The 16,679-nt window shown below is 49.2% G+C and overlaps 1 protein-coding gene across 2 annotated transcripts; it reads right to left on the bottom strand.

The window, feature by feature from the left end:
- Positions 1-5,761: 5,761 nt before the first annotated feature.
- On the bottom strand, positions 5,762-15,489 carry PMVK (phosphomevalonate kinase). 2 transcript variants are annotated; one of them, XM_061185947.1, is made up of 5 exons: positions 15,164-15,489; positions 12,917-12,980; positions 10,065-10,217; positions 7,359-7,488; positions 5,762-6,289 (listed from the first exon to the last, which is right to left on the bottom strand). In XM_061185947.1, exons 1-5 carry the CDS (start codon positions 15,256-15,258, stop codon positions 6,153-6,155), a joined length of 579 nt encoding a protein of 192 aa, XP_061041930.1. In that variant the 5' UTR covers positions 15,259-15,489; the 3' UTR covers positions 5,762-6,152. The 2 variants fall into 2 exon arrangements, with proteins under 2 accessions (XP_061041930.1, XP_061041931.1); XM_061185948.1 differs by having other exon boundaries at positions 15,104-15,179.
- Positions 15,490-16,679: the final 1,190 nt, after the last annotated feature.

Below are 16,679 nucleotides of genomic sequence, written 5' to 3'. Positions count from 1 at the left end.
TTTCTCTCAGCAATGTTTTATAGATTTCAGTGTACAGGTTTGGCATGTCTTTTATCAGATTTATCTCTATTCCATGTTTTTATGCTATTTTTTTTAAAAGGTTTACTTTTTTTTTGTAAATTTATTTATTTATTTTTGGCTGTGTCGGGTCTTCGTTGCTGCACAAGGGCTTTCTCTAGTTGAGGTGAGCAGGGGCTACTCTTCGTTGTGGTGCGCGGGCTTCTCATTGCGGTGGCTTCTCTTGTTGTTGCAGAGCACGGGCTCTAGGCGCACGGGCTTCAGCAGTTGTGGCACACGGGCTTCAGTGGTTGTGGCTCGCGGGCTCCAGAGCGCAGGCTCAGCAGTTGTGGTGCATGAGCTTAGTTGCTCCAGGGCATGCGGGATCCTCCCAGACTAGGGCCCGAACCCGTGTCCCCTGCATTGGCAGGCAGATTCTTAACCACTGCGCCACCAGGGGAGCCCCAATTGATTTTTATGTATTGCTCTTGTATCCTGAAATCTTGCTGAACTCACTTATCAGTTCTAGTAGTTTTTTTGGAGATTCCATCAAATTTTCTATATAAATGATCATGTCATATATGAATAAAGACAGTTTTACTTCTTCGCTTCCAATCTGATGCCTTCTATTTCTTTTTCTTGTCCTATTGCACTGACTAGAACCTCCAATATGATGTTGAATAGGTGATAAGAGTGGACAACCCTGCCTCATTCCCAGTCTTAGAGTGAAAGCATTTAGTATTTCACTGTGAAGTGTGCTGTTAGCTATAGGGCTTTTGTAGATGTTCTTTTTCAGGTAGAGGATCTTCCATTCTATTCTTAGTTTGTTGAGAGATTTTATCAAAACTGAACATAGGATTTGTAACAAATTAATCATTAGAGAAATGCAAATAAAATGCTAATGAGGTACCGCTATATGCCTACTAGAATAGGTAAAATTAAAAAGACTGACCATACCAAGTATTGGTGAGGATATGAAGCAACTGGAACTCTCATTCAGTACTGGTGGGCATGTAGTACAACCACTTTGGAAAACAGTTTGGCAGTTCCTTAAAAAGTTAAGAAGGTATCTACCCAAGAGAAATGAAAATACATGTCCACACAAAAACTTGTACATAAATGTTCATAGCTGCTTTATTTGTCATATCCAAACACTGGAAACAACCCAAATGTTCAACAGGTGAATGGACAGACAATGGTGGTATATTCATACCACACACCAGCAATAAAAAGAAATGAACTATTGACATGAACCTGCAATAATGTAGATGGATCTCAAATAATTATGCTAAGTGAAAGAAATCAGACCAAAAAAAAAAATGTATACTGTATGACTCATTTATACAAAATTATTGAAAATGCAAACTAATCTATAGAGACAGAAGGCAAATCAGTGGCTGCCTGGGGACAGGGGTTGGGAGAGGCAAGAGGAGGAGACATGGTGAAGCTTTTGAGGGTGATGGATATGTTCACTGTGATTGTGATACTGGTTTCATGGATATATATCAATACAAATGTCAAAACCTATCAAATTGTACACTTTAAATATGTGCAGTTATTACATGCCAACTATGCCTCAATTCAGCAGTTTAGAAGTGGAATAATAAAATGTTTAAGGGAATGTTAGTGATACAAATAATTATTAAAAGAACATATAGGGGGGCTTCCCTGGTGGCACAGTGGTTGAGAATCTGCCTGCTAATGCAGGGGACACGGGTTCGAGCCCTGGTCTGGGAAGATCCCACATGCCGCAGAGCAGCTGGGCCCGTGAGCCACAACTACTGAGCCTGCGTGTCTGGAGCCTGTGCCCCGCAACAAGAGAGGCCGCGATAGTGAGAGGCCCGCGCACCGCGATGAAGAGTGGCCCCTGCTTGCCACAACTAGAGAAAGCCCTCACACAGAAACGAAGACCCAACACAGCCATAAATAAATTAATTAATTAAAAAAAAAAAAAGTGGGACTCCTGATATTCATCCCACTTTAAAAAAAAAAAGAACATATAGGGACCTCCCTGGTGGCGCAGTGGTTAAGAATCCACCTGCCAATGCAGGGGACACGGGTTAGAGCCCTGGTCTGGGAAGGTCCCACATGCCATGGAGCAACTAAGCCCGTGAGCCACAACTACTAAAGCCCGTGGGCCTAGAGCCCGTACTCCACAACAAGAGAAGCCACCGCAATGAGAAGCCCACGCACCGCAACGAAGAGTAGCCCCTGCTCACAGCAACTAGAGAAAGCCCGTGTGCAGCGACGAAGACCCGACGCAGCCATAAATAAATAATTTTTTTTAAAAACTTATAAAAAATATAAGAACATATACATAATATTAAAAAATAAGAGCTATACTCTGAGATCATAACCACAGACAAAATGTCTTGAAAAAAAAGCAGCTAAAGCTCTCATCAAAACATAGGGTATCAAAAGTCAGGGTTATTACTGATTTTGATATTTAGAGAAATATCAGTTTGGGGTTTTTTTTAAGTGTAGAAAAACTTCAAGTCCAGCAGAAGTGACTGGTTAGCCACTGGGGCCTCCCATGTTAAGAGGCATCAGTGCCAACTTGTCAAAGGGTGGGGAGTGGACCCGCTGGCTTCCCAAGTCACATCCTGTGACTCTTCCAAATAGCCATAGCCAGGAACCAGCTCAGCACCCCTACCAAGGGCATATGAGAGCCACCTCCCCTTCTCTGCTTCATCCCTGCCTCCTTGATATTTAAGGAAGGAGATATATAGATATAGATATAGATATAGATATAGATATAGATATAGATATAGATATATCTGATATATCTGAAGGAAAAGAAATAACTATCTCAAAGACATATCTGCACCCCCATGTTCATTGTAGCATTATTCACAATAGCCAAGATATGGAAACAACCTAATTGTTCATCAGTGGACAAATGGATCAAGAAAGTGTGATATATATATACAGAATGGAATATTATTCAACCAGAAAAAAAAAAAGAGGGAAACCCTGACTTTGGCAACAACATGGATGAACCTTGAAGGCATTATGCTAAGTGAAATAATTCAGACAAAGAAAGACAAATACTGCATGATCTCACTTATATATGGAATCTAAAAAAGCTGAACTCATAGAAACAAAAGTAAAATGGTGGTTGCCAGGGGCTAGGAGCTGGAGAAATGCAGAGATGTTGGCTAGAGGTTACAAACTTCCAGTTATGAGATGAATAAGTTCTGGGGATCTAATGTACCACATAGTCACTGTACTTAGCAATACTGTATTATATACCTGGAGGTTGCTAAATGTTCTCACCACCACCAAAAAAAATGGCAGTTATGTGAAGTGACGGAGGTGTTAACCTTATTTTGTGGTAATCATTTCATAATATATACATGTATCAAAATATCATGTTGTACACCTTAAACTTATACAATATTATATGTCAATTATAGCTCAATAAAGCTAGGAAGAAAAAAAAAAAGATCCGTGATCTCTCGGTCTGGTACCACACGGAGGGGAAAATGACCTCACCAAGAGCCTCGGCTGTCAACTCTGAGAAGAGCCCCGAGGAGGCGGAGTCTCTGCGTTGGAAAGGACCCCAGTGGCCTCCAAGCCAGTCCTGGCTCAATGCCAGCGGGGAGCAGAGGTACCAGGCCCCAGGGGCTGGGTCAGAGCCTCCAGGTGAAGGTGAGGAAACATGTTCTGCATGATCACCACCTGATTCCAGCGTGACTCCTACAGTCCCGCCTCACCGTGCATCCAATCACATCCGTTTTCTGAGTGCCCACTGTGGGCCCACAACTCTGGGAGACAGGGCTACACGACAGACACGGCCCAACCATCAGGGAGTTTACCTTCCAGTGAGAATCCCAGAGAGAAGACTTGTAATGGGGGCGGGGCGGGCACGCAGCCCTTAGCTCGAGGCTGTTACCGCGAGACCCTGCGCGCCGCGGTTAGAGGCCCCGCCCCGCCAACAGTCAGCCTGGCAGTGTTCCTCGTGGCAGGGAGTGGGGTAAGAGACGGGTCACAGCCTTCTCCCCGGGGCCCTCCAGGCCTTCTGGCCTCGGGGCCCGCGGGTGAGCTGGGCGCCCAGCGACAGGCTGAAGGCTGTGTCCTGCAGAGCTCACGCCCTCTCCATGGCCGCCCACTGGCTGGGCCCAGGCCTTGAGGCGGCAGTGAACCTCTCCCCCGTCCCCGCCTCTGCGACCCTAATGGCAGTAGCAGTCTACATGGCTCGCAGTCTGCGTGACCTGGCCCTGCTGTTTGGGCGGCCTGAGGATCCTGAGGGCCAGTTGGGTCCTTGGGCGCCTGGCTCCCTCAGTGATGACGGCTGGGCAGGGTCTCGGGACCTGGCCCTGAGGGCGCTGCCAGCTGAGATCTGCCTCTTCAGCCGGGCCTGGGCACTGGCGGGAGGACCCAGACGGGGTGCTGCACCAACGCTCCCGGCAGGGTAACTGACCCCCGCAGGGACCCCCTCCTCTTAGCCAGGATCTGGACTTCAGAGAGTAAAAGTTGAGCCTTTGGGACCTTGCCCTTTCTGGTTAGAACAGAGAATAACATTTGTTTTGGTGGAGGTTTACAGGAACATCATGACCTGACCGTGACCTGACCTCAAGAACAAAGGATCTGACACCAAAGAAGTTTGCAACAACTAACCACAGCCCTCCCTCACCTTTCCTATAAAAGGGCTTTGCTGAAAGCTTGAGGGGAGTTCAGGGTTTTTAAGGCATGAGCCACCTGTCTCCTTGCACGGCCCTGCAATAAACCTTCCTCTGCTCCAAACTCTGACGTTTTAGTATTGTTTGGCCTCACTATGCATTGGGCACACAGACTTCCCTACAGTAACAGACACAGGGAGGGCAGGTCAACAGAACCTGGGGGCTGATTAGCCAGGGGTCAGGGGACATGGAGGAGTCCACGATGACTGTCAAGCTTTCAGGCCTGGTTAACTGAAAAGCCAGGGAACTAGCACCAGGAAGAGGTGATCTAGGAAGGAGATGTGGGCAGGAATATGTAGAGTTCAGTTTGGGTCACGGTGAAACTGACGGAATTTCTTTGGTTGTCCCCTTATCAGTGAGAACCCACAGGATTTGTAGGAGGAGAACAAAGCCAGGGCCAGAGAGTTGGCAGGCTCAGGCTAGGCCTGAGGATGGCCAGGAGCCACAGGGCTTTGCACCGTACCCCAAAGGCACGTGGCCGAGGGGCCTGGTCAGGAGTCAGGCAACCTGTGTCCTGGCCGGAGCACAAACACATACTAACCCTCCACCCTGGGCAAGTTGTTCACTTCTCTGAGTCCTTGGCATCTGCTAAATGCAGATGAAAATGCCCTCCTCGAATATTTCACACGGTGGCTGTGAAGAATCTGGAAGAAATTTAGAAATTGTATAAGGCTATATAAATAAAAGGGGTCAAGTCCAAGGCCTTCTATGGGAAAGCTGAGGTTTATGGTGACTTGCCCAGGGCCAAACAATGGTTACCAGGTGCCATCAAGCTCTGGTGCCTCTGCCCCTCTATGATACCCCATTCCCTCTGGGTACTTGCTGGTGGCACTTTCTGTGGAACACTGAGCCTCTCTTGGGGCCATCCCAGAAGACAAGACCCTCAGACTCCAATCCTGCCTCAGACACACACAAGCCTTTTACCCACTTGGCCCGGATCAAGGTCAGCCTCTGCAGGATATGTTCCCGCCCAGCTGGGAGGCAGAGTAGAAACCCACAGCCACCAGGACAACCCAGGCCCTACGGAGCCACACAGGCTGGGTTGTCATCTGGGAAATGAGAGATGTCCAGCTCTGAGCAGGTGCTCCAAGAAGGTTTATTAGTATCCACACTGGGGAGCCCCAGGCTCTTGCCGAGAACAAGGGGCTGAAAGCATCCAGTCGGGGAAGCAAGGCCACCACAGGTTGACAGGTCTGGCACCCATGGAGATGGTGATGCTTCTGCTTCAAGCACAGCCAACTCACCCCCCTCTGCCCTTTAAGTCTCCTTGTAAAGAGGTAGGGCTGTCCTTTCCATGAAGAAATGAGGTCCCTGGCGGTTTCTTAACTTGTCTGACATCTACCAGCCCCCAGAAACCTTGACCCAGGCCCTCTGTCTGCTCCCCCAACCTCGGCCAGCATCAGCAACCACGTGTCCGGCACAGGGAGCCCACCCTCACCCTGGCAGCCCCCGCTCGCTCCTAGAACCTGCCAGCTAAAGTCTGGAGCGGACAAATTCTATCAGGTGCTCCAGCTGCTCCTCCAGGCGCTGCTCATCTCCGTGGTTCTCAATGACCCAATCGAAGGCCCCGACGTTGTCCAGGCCACATTCTGACTCAGCATCATCCACCCCTGCAGAGGAGGTATGGCGAGGTCAGGCCCCATCCCTCCTGACAAACACCAGGCATCGGGCATTGTGGCCTGCTGACCCCACATGGAGCCACCCTCTCTTGCACTCCCCTCGGTCCCTCCAGAACCAAGCTCCACTTACCCCAGAGGGCACTTCCCCACCCCATGAAACACCAGGATAGCAGGTTCAGCAGTCCACAGCCACCTGAGCCCCCCAGAGGGTCCCGCCGACTTAAGTCTTCACTTGTCACTGCCATCTCAAACCACAGACAGCCCAAATGGCCATTTCGTTTTCATTTTATGTGAAGCTGGTCGTGTCCATTTCTATACCTATATCTCTGATTCAGTTCTCTTGGAAGGCAGTGTGTGCCATTCTCACCTGACAATGAGAATGGTAATAAGAGCATCTACCTGGTGGGTTTGCTGCTACTATAAAGTGAGATAATGTTTAAAGGGCTTAGCCTGGGCCTGGCCAGAGTGAGTGCCCAGGAGGTGAGCAGCCATTAGGAAGGGTCGGACCCACTGATCTGAACTTCCCCGAGTCACAATGACCTAGGGCAGGGAAGACATATGAGCTATGCCTCTGAATTGCCACGGAGTAGGTCCTGGGCTGGCACCACTAAGGCTGCCTAGTAGAGCTTCCTTTCCCCCCTCCCCCTACTCTGTTAATCAAACAGGAGTGAAGTTTGTCAGGCCCAACCTCTGACCCACTGTCAGTCCCCCCACCAGGCTGGAAAGCAAAGGTGAAGGACCAGGGGAATGGGTCCCAGCCAGACCTCCAGAAGCCCACTGGCCTGGAGAAGGCAGCCCAGGTAAGGATACCAGGCCAAGGTCACGGGGCAACCTTCATCCCCAAGGATACCATCCTCTACCCAACTCCACTTTTTAATCTGGAGGTGCTCCTGAGCCCCAGGCCTCAGACTCCTTTTTATAATCCCCTGCTCACTCCCCACAGCCTGCCAGGGAGACAGCGGAAGACCAGACCGAGAGCCCAGGAGTGGGTGGCCTGGTCTACAGGTGGGGCGGCTGGCGTGCGTGCCGAGCATTGGGGCAGAGGTTGTGAGCAGCTCACCTGGTGTGAACACCCAGCCCCGCTGCTGTCGGCTCTGCTCTGTGGCCACCACGCGGACCGTCTGCGTCACAGCCCCATAGGCCTCCCGAAACCACTGGATGTCAGACACCCTCCGTGTGTCACTCACCAGCTGCAGGGCAAGGACACAAACAAGTGACCAACAGGACATGGTGCAGGGAACAGCAGGACAAGGTACTGGGGGTAAGGGAGAAAGAGGGGAAGACCCAGCCCCAGTCCAAATAAGCAGGAGCATGGACTACAAAACCCAGAAAAGTGTAGCCCCATTCCCTATTATTACCCAGCCAGCTGGGACGGACATCCCCTCCTCCCTCCAGGCAGCCCTTCCTGACTGCTGCAGCCCGCAGCCCGATCTGCCCACATTGTATTCTACGGTCATGTCGGTCATCGCTGAGCTGAAGAAGAGGCCTCAAGCTTTGAAGTCAGATCAGCCAGTCCAATGCACTCATTTTACAGATGAGCAAACTGGGGCCAGAAACAAAGATACCCTAATCGGTGCCTGCCCCCAGCACCTTTTAAAACGTAAACGTGATTCTTGTCAGTCCCTTACCCTAAATCTCTCAAAGGTTTCCCATAATTCTAATACAATCCAAAGCTCTCACCCCAACTTACAAGGACCTATAAGATCTGGCACCTATTTCCCATCATTTTCCCTTCATTCATTCTGTTGCAGCCAACTGACAACCTTGCTGTTTCTTAAACATACCAACCAGGTCTCCTCCTCAGGGCCTTTGCACGTCCTACTCCCTCTGCCAAGATAATCATGAGGGAGGCTCCCTTGCTTCATGGAGGTTTCTGCTCAGATATCACCTCCTCGGAGAGGCTGTTCCTACCATCCTGGCTCCCTTCCTGTCCCTTTCAATTCTGATATGCTTTTTATTTTTCTCTGAGCACTAAGTATTCATGAAACCATCACTATTTATCTGTTTGTGTGTTTATTGCCTGATCTGCACTCTGTAGAGTCAGCTCCATGAGGAGAAGGACTGTGTCTCCATTCACTGCTCTATCCCTGGCCCTTAGCACTGTGTGACACATAAGGAGCACTCAGGAGCACATGGTCAATGAACGAATGAATAAGCGAATAAAGAGGTCAGCTGTTTTTGTCCATGCTGCGGACATGTTCATTCACCCAGCTCTTAAACAAGTACTATGTCAAACACCTACTGTGTGCCGGGCACTGTGCTAGGCACTGGGGATAGAGTGGTGAGCACAACAGACCTGGTGCTTGCCCTCAGGAAGCTCACTGTCTGGTGGGAGAGACAGACTCTAAGGTGCAGCTTCACTAATTACCATGTAATCACAGCGCATATCAACAAGCATCTCGACCTTAACACTCTGAAACTGAACTCCTGATTTTCTCCCCAGACCTGTTCCTCCACACCGTCCCTGTCTCAGAATATCACAACTCCATCTGTCTAGCTACTCAGAACAAAACCCTTGGATTTGTCTCCTGTCCTTCCACCCCAGAGCCATCATATCGGGAAATGCTATTGGTTCTATCCTCAAAATCTGTGCAGAATCCGCCCCTTCTCTCCACTCCACCACCACCCCGAGCCGAGCCACGGCCATTTTGCTGTCTTATGGAAAGATCCTCTGCCTGGCCTCTCTGCTTCCATTCTTGCCCTCCCCCAGCAGCCAGGGAGAGCTTTCTAAACCTTAGAGCAGACCATGCCTCTCCTCTGCTCCAAACCCTCCAGTGAGTCCCCATCTCACTCAGAGAAACCCCAGGCTCTTCCAGAGAATCTGCATGATCTGACCTCACCTCCTGCCACTCACCCTTAACCCACAAAAACCCATTTGGGTCACTCCCTTACTTCCTTCAGGTCCCGCTCAAATGTCATCACATCAGTGAGACCTTCCCTGATACCCTTAATAAAGCAGCAACCCAGCCCTCCTCAGAGTCCTGGCCTGCTTTATTTTGTCCCTTAGTATTTATCTCCACCTGACATATTCTATATTTTTTTAGGGCCTAACTCCCTCTGCCCCCAGCTATAATGTAAGTACCCTGAGAGCAGGGACTTCATCAGATTTTCACATGATGTATCCCCAAATCACCTGGAACCAGTCCTGCTACAGGAAGATACTACTGGCTGCCAGAATGAATGAGGAAGGAAAAGGGTAAGGTGCTATGGGAGCACCTGACCAGGAGTGCCAGTTAAGACCTCGGCATCAGGGAAGTCTTCCCTGTGGAGGTGCCATGGAAGCTGAGCTGGAGCTAACCAGGTGAAGAGGGAAAGAAAGGGCAGTCCAGGCAGGTAGAAGGACACGGGCAGAGGCCTTGATTCCAGAAGGGGTTTGATTTATTTGAGGAACAGAGAGAAGGCCAATGTTGCTGCGGCTTAAGGAGTATGGAGGCTAAAAGGGCAGCAGGAGCCAATCATTCAAGGCCCAGAAGTTCACATTACAGATTTTCATTTTGTCCATCAAAACAGTGGGACAAAGGGTTCTAAACATGACTTGGTTGATGTTTTTATAAGGTCACTCTGGCTGCTGTGTGATGAATGGATCACAAGGAACAAGAGCCGAAGCAGGGACCAGTGTGAGGGCTGTCTGGGTGAGAGACAGTGGGGGCTTGGACCAGGGAGGTGGCCGTGGGGAGAGAGAAATGGACACATGTGAGATATGTCTGGGGAGAGGCAGAGGGCTGGGGAAACAGATTTTCCTAATGCTGCCATAGAGCCCACTTACCCAGATGGGCTGGGAGACGCCCTCCACGATCTTCCTGCAGAAGAAGCCTGGGTCAGCCTGGCGCTTCTCCTCTCCCCAGCGGATCATGTCCCTCCGAAAGGGCTCCTTGTAGGTGCTGGCATCCAGGAGTCTCTGGAAATCTAAGCCGTGCTCCTGCCGAAAGCACATTCTGTTTACGCCACCACCCTCTCAACCTCGCTTAGGTCTTCCCTAAAACAGAGGGAGGGCCACCCCTCCCCTCACCTGCCCTCCCTGAGGGCTGCCGCAAGGACTCGTGAGGTTGCTGCCAGGTCAGAGGCCTGCAGGGGAAACGGCCCCAGAAACTAAGAACTCCCAAACACTGGCAGATGGAAGAAACGCCTTGGGATAATCCAGAGATTGTTTCAGTTTGTCTTTAAATGTGTGATGTGGTTTTCTCTTTTGCAACAGTTTTACCTTCCCAATTATTTCTGGCTTAAACTAAACCTGAAATTAGTTTACCTCCCTTGGGCACAGGCTTAGTCTTCAACTAAAGTGGGAAATCTGAAAACATCACATTCTGTGTCCTTCCACAACCCCTCTGGCATCGTTTGTCCCCATCCCAAAGCCCAGGAGACTTGGCTTCCCTGTCTCTCTCCCCTTCCCCTCACCCCCTTCCTCATCCCCAAATTCCTGCCACCTTTGCTGCATCAGCATCACTACATTTGGCTCTGGGCACTCCTGGACCCCTGGAGCAGGGGGGGCTATTCTGACTACCCTAGGGAACCCCTTCCAGACCCAGCCTTCCCTTCTCCAGGGACACTGACAAGCAGGAGGGTCCATCCAGAGGGCCCCAGGATGGGAGGGGGTCTGAAAAACATCACTCAGTTCAGCTTTCAGCTCCCCTGGCATTCACTGCAGCAAGACCCTCTCCCGAAAGACTCAGTTTCTTCATGTACAAACTGAAGGGGCCGTGACCCAGCAAGTCAACCCTAACCCGAACCCTACCTGCACCCTATTCCAAAGTGGGGCCAGCAGCCATCTCCCATTTATAAACTATAAACTAGTTTGCCATGTACTTTTTTTTTTTTTTGGCTGCTTTCTCTAGTTGCGGCAAGCGGGGGCTTCTCTTCGTTGCGGTGCACGGGCTTCTCATTGCGGTGGCTTCTTTTGTTGCAGAGCAAGGGCTCTAGGCACGTGGGCTTCAGTAGTTGTGGCTCGCGGGCTCTAGAGCGCAGGCTCAGTGGTTGTGGCGCACGTGCTTAGTTGCTCCGCGGCAATGTGGGATCTTCCCGGACCAGGGCTCGAACCCATGTCCCCTGCATTGGCAGGCGGATTCTTAACCACTGCGCCACCAGGGAAGCCCTGCCATGTACTCTTTACCACAGGGGAAGATTAGCCACCAGGAGCATTATGGTCTGCTTGTCAATTATATTCCCCAATGCAACTTAAAACATCAATGCATTAACATTTCATTTTGAATTTGTTTTCAAATGGGAGTAATGGATGAAGTGGTGCTGGACTTAAAAACAGCAGGCGCAGGCTGGCCTATCCGTCTCCTATTGGGGTTTTAGAAATGCAAACTCCTGCCCACTCACCCTACCCCACCCTCCAGCCTGGCTCACTGGTCTGGAGTGGGGCCTAATTTGGGAAGTTTGGAAGTAGATCAGTGGTTTTCAAACTGCTCCTCTGAGCCCTGGGGTTTGGAGGTGCCCAAGCCCCACTGGGGAAGGCTGAGTGCCTCCGCTCCACTCAGAGTCACTCCCAGTCTATCTACTGGATACAAGGAATTTCTGCATCCAATTTCATTTGGGAAAGGTTCCCACTAAAAAGAAAAAAAAAAAATTGAAAACCACTGAATCTGTTATCCCCAGGATCCCCCAGGCTACCATCCTACGAATGGGTCTGTTTAGGTGGTGGGAGAAGACCCGATGGTACAGGAGAATGTTTCCCATGGAGATGGGGCTGTCATATGGAAGGAGGGGACAAATTCATTTTGTGTGGACCCAGAAGTTCAGTCTCAGGCCAACTGACCAAGGGGCCATGAGCACAGGTCCCTGGAAGGGTGCACCTAGAGGTCAAGGACAGAAATGTAAGCGAAGAGCAGACTCTGCCTTGTATGGGGAGCTAATCCCACCCTCCAGGCTCCCTTTCTGAAGTCTAAGATCCTGAGAGTTACTATTTATTTTTTGCAGTCCTATTTTTTTTTAATCTACATGGTTCAAAATTCAAAAGATAAACATCATTTATAGTGAAAAATCTCTCTCCCTCCTCTGTTCCCCAGCCATGTAGCTCCCTTCCCTGGAAGCAGCCAATGGTCCAGTCTCTTATGTATCCTGCCCAGGCTTTTACACATCCCAAGCGCCTAGAACGGTGCTGAATGCACCCCATAAATATTTGTTGAATGGCTAAGTATATGAGCAAATATATTTACAATTTTCCCCATTTTTATACAAATGCAGCATTCTCTATACACTGTTCTACATCTTGCTTTTTTCATGTGATTAAATTTCTAAGGGGACAATTCCAAGGGTTGTTGCAGGCCAGCTTTAATGGGGGGAGGGGGGTGATGTGTGTCATATTTTTTGAATAAGGGGACAGACCCTTACCAATAACACGGCATCATAGCTGCCAACTCGCGTCTACAGCCTTTTCTGGACACACTTTCCTGAACACGCTCTAGGGAGGTGGCCTGAAGTGAGTAAGGCCAATGGGAAAGAAACTAAAACAGAAAATGCCCCCAAAAGGTCCACCTATAGAAAGCGGAGAGCCGTCTGCCACCCTGCCAAAAGGGGTCAGAGAGACGCTGCTAGTGACTCAAGCAACAGCACAGCAACCAAAGCTCAGGAGCTGGCTTCTTCCAACCCACCAGATGCCACAGAACCACCACCTACCTGGGCATACTGCTCCTTGAGTGGACCAGAGAGCCGGAGGACAGCACACACGTCAGCTCCAAGTCTGTGAGACAGGGAGATCCAAACCCCGTTAACCTAAAGCTTCCAGGCCCCAGAAGAGTGAAGCCCCATTTCTGCTACTGGCATCTATATAACTTTGCCAGGTCTCAACTTCCCTGATTTCCTCATCTGTAAAATGGGGATAACAGTTTCTTTTCTGTCTCCCACAGGATTATTATGAAACTCGAATGTGAAAGAGCCCTGAAACTAACAGGGAAAACAAATAAAAGCATAATTACAGTGTGAACATCCTGGCAATATTCTGGCTGGATTCAGTTACTGCTGGGCCCCTGAACTAGTTCTCTCACAGCTAGGGGTATCTCAGTCTCAACTGACTTGGTCACCACACATAAATAACTCATTCATTCAGTTGTTCAATTTACTCAACCAACCATTTGTTGGGTTCTATATTTGGATCCAGGTGATATGAATGTGAATAAGATACATGATTTCTGCCCTGACCTTGAGATGCTTACAGATTCACTTAAACACTGACATGGTGAGACAGATGTTCTTATTTCCATGTTTCAGATGAGGAAACTGAGGTTGAGTGAGGAAAACTGACTCACCCAAAGCACCGTTGCAAGTAACAAAGCCAATATCGGTAAAATAAATATAAAAGCCAACATTTAGTTCCTATGCCTTTACTAAATGCCAAGAATTGTTCCAAGCCCTTCATGTGCGTTAGCTCATTTAATCCTTACATTCACCCTATTATTATCTCCATCTCACAGATGACAAAACTTTCTCATGAGAAACTTGTACAGGCTTCCCTGGTGGCGCAGTGGTTAAGAATCCGCCTGCCAATGCAGGGGACACGGGTTCAAGCCCTGGTCCGGGGAAGATCCCACATGCCGCGGAGCAACTAAGCCCCATGCGCCACAACTACTGAACCTGCACTCTAGAGCCCGTGAGCCACAACTACTGAAGCCCGTGTGCCACAACTACTGAAGCCCGTGCACCTAGAGCCTGTGCTCCGCAACAAGATAAGCCACCGCAATGAGAAGCCCGTGCACCGCAACGAAGAGTAACCCCCGCTCACCACAACTAGAGAAAGCCCGTGCACAGCAACGAAGACCCAACACAGCCAAAAATAAATAAATAAATTTATTTTTAAAAAAAGAAAAGAAAAGAAACTTGTACAAGATCACACTCGAATAAGTGGTTGAGTCAGGATTTGAATCCCAGCAGTCTAATTCCAGAGCCTGTGCTTCTGATCACGAATTGATTTATGTGTTGGGTGGTAAGAAGAAATGTTACTTAGGAAAAGGTGGCGGATACTTAGTGGTGAAAGATTAGGGCGGCAAATTCTGCCCTGGGCTTTTCCGCAACCTCTTAGAACCCCCATGGTGCCCCAAAGCAGCCTCCTGTTACCCTCATCACACTGGCCTTCAAGAGGAGAGGAGCCCCACTCCACGTTCTCAGGCTTCTGTGCTCTCCTACCTCAACAAAAATGCTCCCACACAGAACACCTTGCTTTGGGAGAAAACCTGAGCAAAAGGTATTAGGAGAAGCAGTGAGGTAAAGCAAAAAGAACCCATTCCTTGGAGCTAGGCTAAAGCTGAATTTGAGTTCTGGATCTACTGATTACTTTGTGTTTCTGGCAAGTTTGGGTTTGGGTTTTTGTTTGTTTGTTGTTTGTTTTTTTTTTACTTTTCAGAGTCTCAGTTTCTTCATCTGTGAAATGGAGATACTGATTAATAATACCACGCAGTACCTAACAACACTATGTGACACACAATAAAGACTCAGTAAACCGCAGCTATTAGGTGGTGCGCTGGGCAAGGATTCGTCTTTGAAGTCTGATACAACTGAGGTGTGGTCTGAGGCAAATCCTTTATCTGTGACTGTTTCCTTTTCTGTAACCATCACCTCGCAACACTGTCTGGAGGATTAAGAATGATGTATAAAAATTGTCTTGGTAGTAACTGTTACTAATGCTTCTTGGAGAGACCTACAGCTTACAGCCTTCGGAGAGGTGGCCGCCTGGTTCTTTGAGGTGGGCGTGTGCAGACTGCTGTTTTACGTGACGGTGACAGTCCTTCACTTCTCGCCGCCCAGTGCTCCTTCTGCCCTGCAACCCGAGGGCCTCAACTCCAAAGCTCATTCCATCACACCCCAACATACCCCTCGTGTCACGTGATTCGCGGTCTCCCCGGTCCTCCTCCTTCCCCGCCCCACGGACACCTGCTCTGCAGCGCCTCGGTCACGAAGTCCTTCCCGGATTTCCTCTTCCCGCTGAACAGCAGCACCAGCCGCGGGGCGCCTCCCAGCGGGGCCATGGGGCCGCCACCCTTTGAGATCCCTAAAACTGACACTTTTCCCTACCCCTTAAATCAGGCCACCGGGCCCAGAATGGACGCGGCCACTCGGTGGAGTGGCAACAAGGAGGGGTTCCGCCCCCGTCTTCTTCATGGCCGTGGAGAGGACTGTCAGCCCGCACACGTGCTTCCGTGACTTTAAATTAAAGCCTGCACAAATGGATTATGGAGAGAAAGAAGGTAAATTCCTAGGGCAGCCTTCTAGCCTAAAGAAGCTCCCCTACCAGACTCATTTGGAACCGTCCAACCCGCCCAGACGCTGACGTCACGGCCCCGCCTTCTTAGCCGACACGCGTGACACGTGGGGGGGGGGGCGGGAATTGGACGGAACTATTTTCCTCCGAGGGGGGGTGACGTCTTAAAATTTCCTAAGTGAACCTCACATTGCCTTCCACACAACCCTACAAACATGAAAAAAAAAAGAATAAACGTGTTCATGTTGAGAAAGTTTTCAAAACTGCCTGTTTATCTGTGCATTTTAAACGCATGTGATAAAGCAAATCCGTATATGCCCCACAGTGAAAATAGGTCTTTCTGGATATGAAATGAGGCGAGGACCCGAGGGGTGTGTCTGGTGACGTCATGCTGGGGAGGAGCTTAGACGCTTTATTTTATTGTTGAGGTTCAATAAAAAACGCGTTATTTTATTGTTAAACGGGTTTTATAATTGGAGAGGCCACTACAGTTCGACCCTTTAAGCCCAGCGAGAAGATTCACATCGCTTTTCTAGCCGCAGCCTCCTCTCCAAAGGTTTTCTGAAGCGAGAGAGCTTGGAATGACATCAGTAGAATAAGTTTAAAAGGGGCTTTGAAGCCACCCCTGGACGGGATTACCTAGTTGGTTTTTTTATCTTTTGGTTTTTGGTTTTTGGTTGTTTGTTTGTTTTTTGAGATTACCTAGTTTTATCTGGAGTCTAGCTCTCAGCCAGGAGTTCAAGGGGCAAAAATAAGTGGTGGTGATCTGCCCCTTCCCTGAATTCCCACTTCTGCCCACAGCAGCTGACAGCTAGTCCCAGTTAAGTAAGTGGAGTCATCTTTAGCTATGACTCGCTGCCCTGTATCTCTCTGAGCTTGTCAAAACAGAGCCTGCAACCCATTACTGCCTCCATTTTACAAGCTATCATATCAAGATAAGTGAGGTTTTCTTTGGGAAAAACCATTAATTCTCTGAATATTGAAAAGATGGCACAGGAGAAGCTAAGGAAAGTAGAATGGTCAATGGTCAGGTGCACAAAGAATGGACTTCGGGAAGGTCTTTTTTCTTGTAAGCAACTCTGAAAGCACTGTACATAACCATGCACTTAGAAGGCAGCATGGAGTTGTAATCCCGGTTCTGACAATTCGCAGGAATGTAGCCACCTCACAGGGTTACAATAAGAAGGA

This window comes from Eubalaena glacialis, chromosome 3 (genome assembly GCF_028564815.1).
Source record: "Eubalaena glacialis isolate mEubGla1 chromosome 3, mEubGla1.1.hap2.+ XY, whole genome shotgun sequence".
Taxonomy (NCBI): domain Eukaryota; kingdom Metazoa; phylum Chordata; class Mammalia; order Artiodactyla; family Balaenidae; genus Eubalaena; species Eubalaena glacialis.
The sequence above is the reverse complement of the archived record's forward strand: the minus strand, read 5'-3'. Positions and strand labels throughout refer to the sequence as shown.

Excerpts from the sequence above, each read along its gene's own strand:
- PMVK (XM_061185947.1), bottom strand. The coding sequence starts at position 15,258 with ATGGCCCCGCTGGGAGGCGCCCCGCGGCTGGTGCTGCTGTTCAGCGGG. Across the intron at positions 12,981-15,163 it reads ACCGAGGCGCTGCAGAGCAG|ACTTGGAGCTGACGTGTGTG; the intron begins GTGTCCGTGGGG and ends CCTGTCTCACAG. Across the intron at positions 10,218-12,916 it reads TCAAGGAGCAGTATGCCCAG|GAGCACGGCTTAGATTTCCA; the intron begins GTAGGTGGTGGT and ends TGCTTTCGGCAG.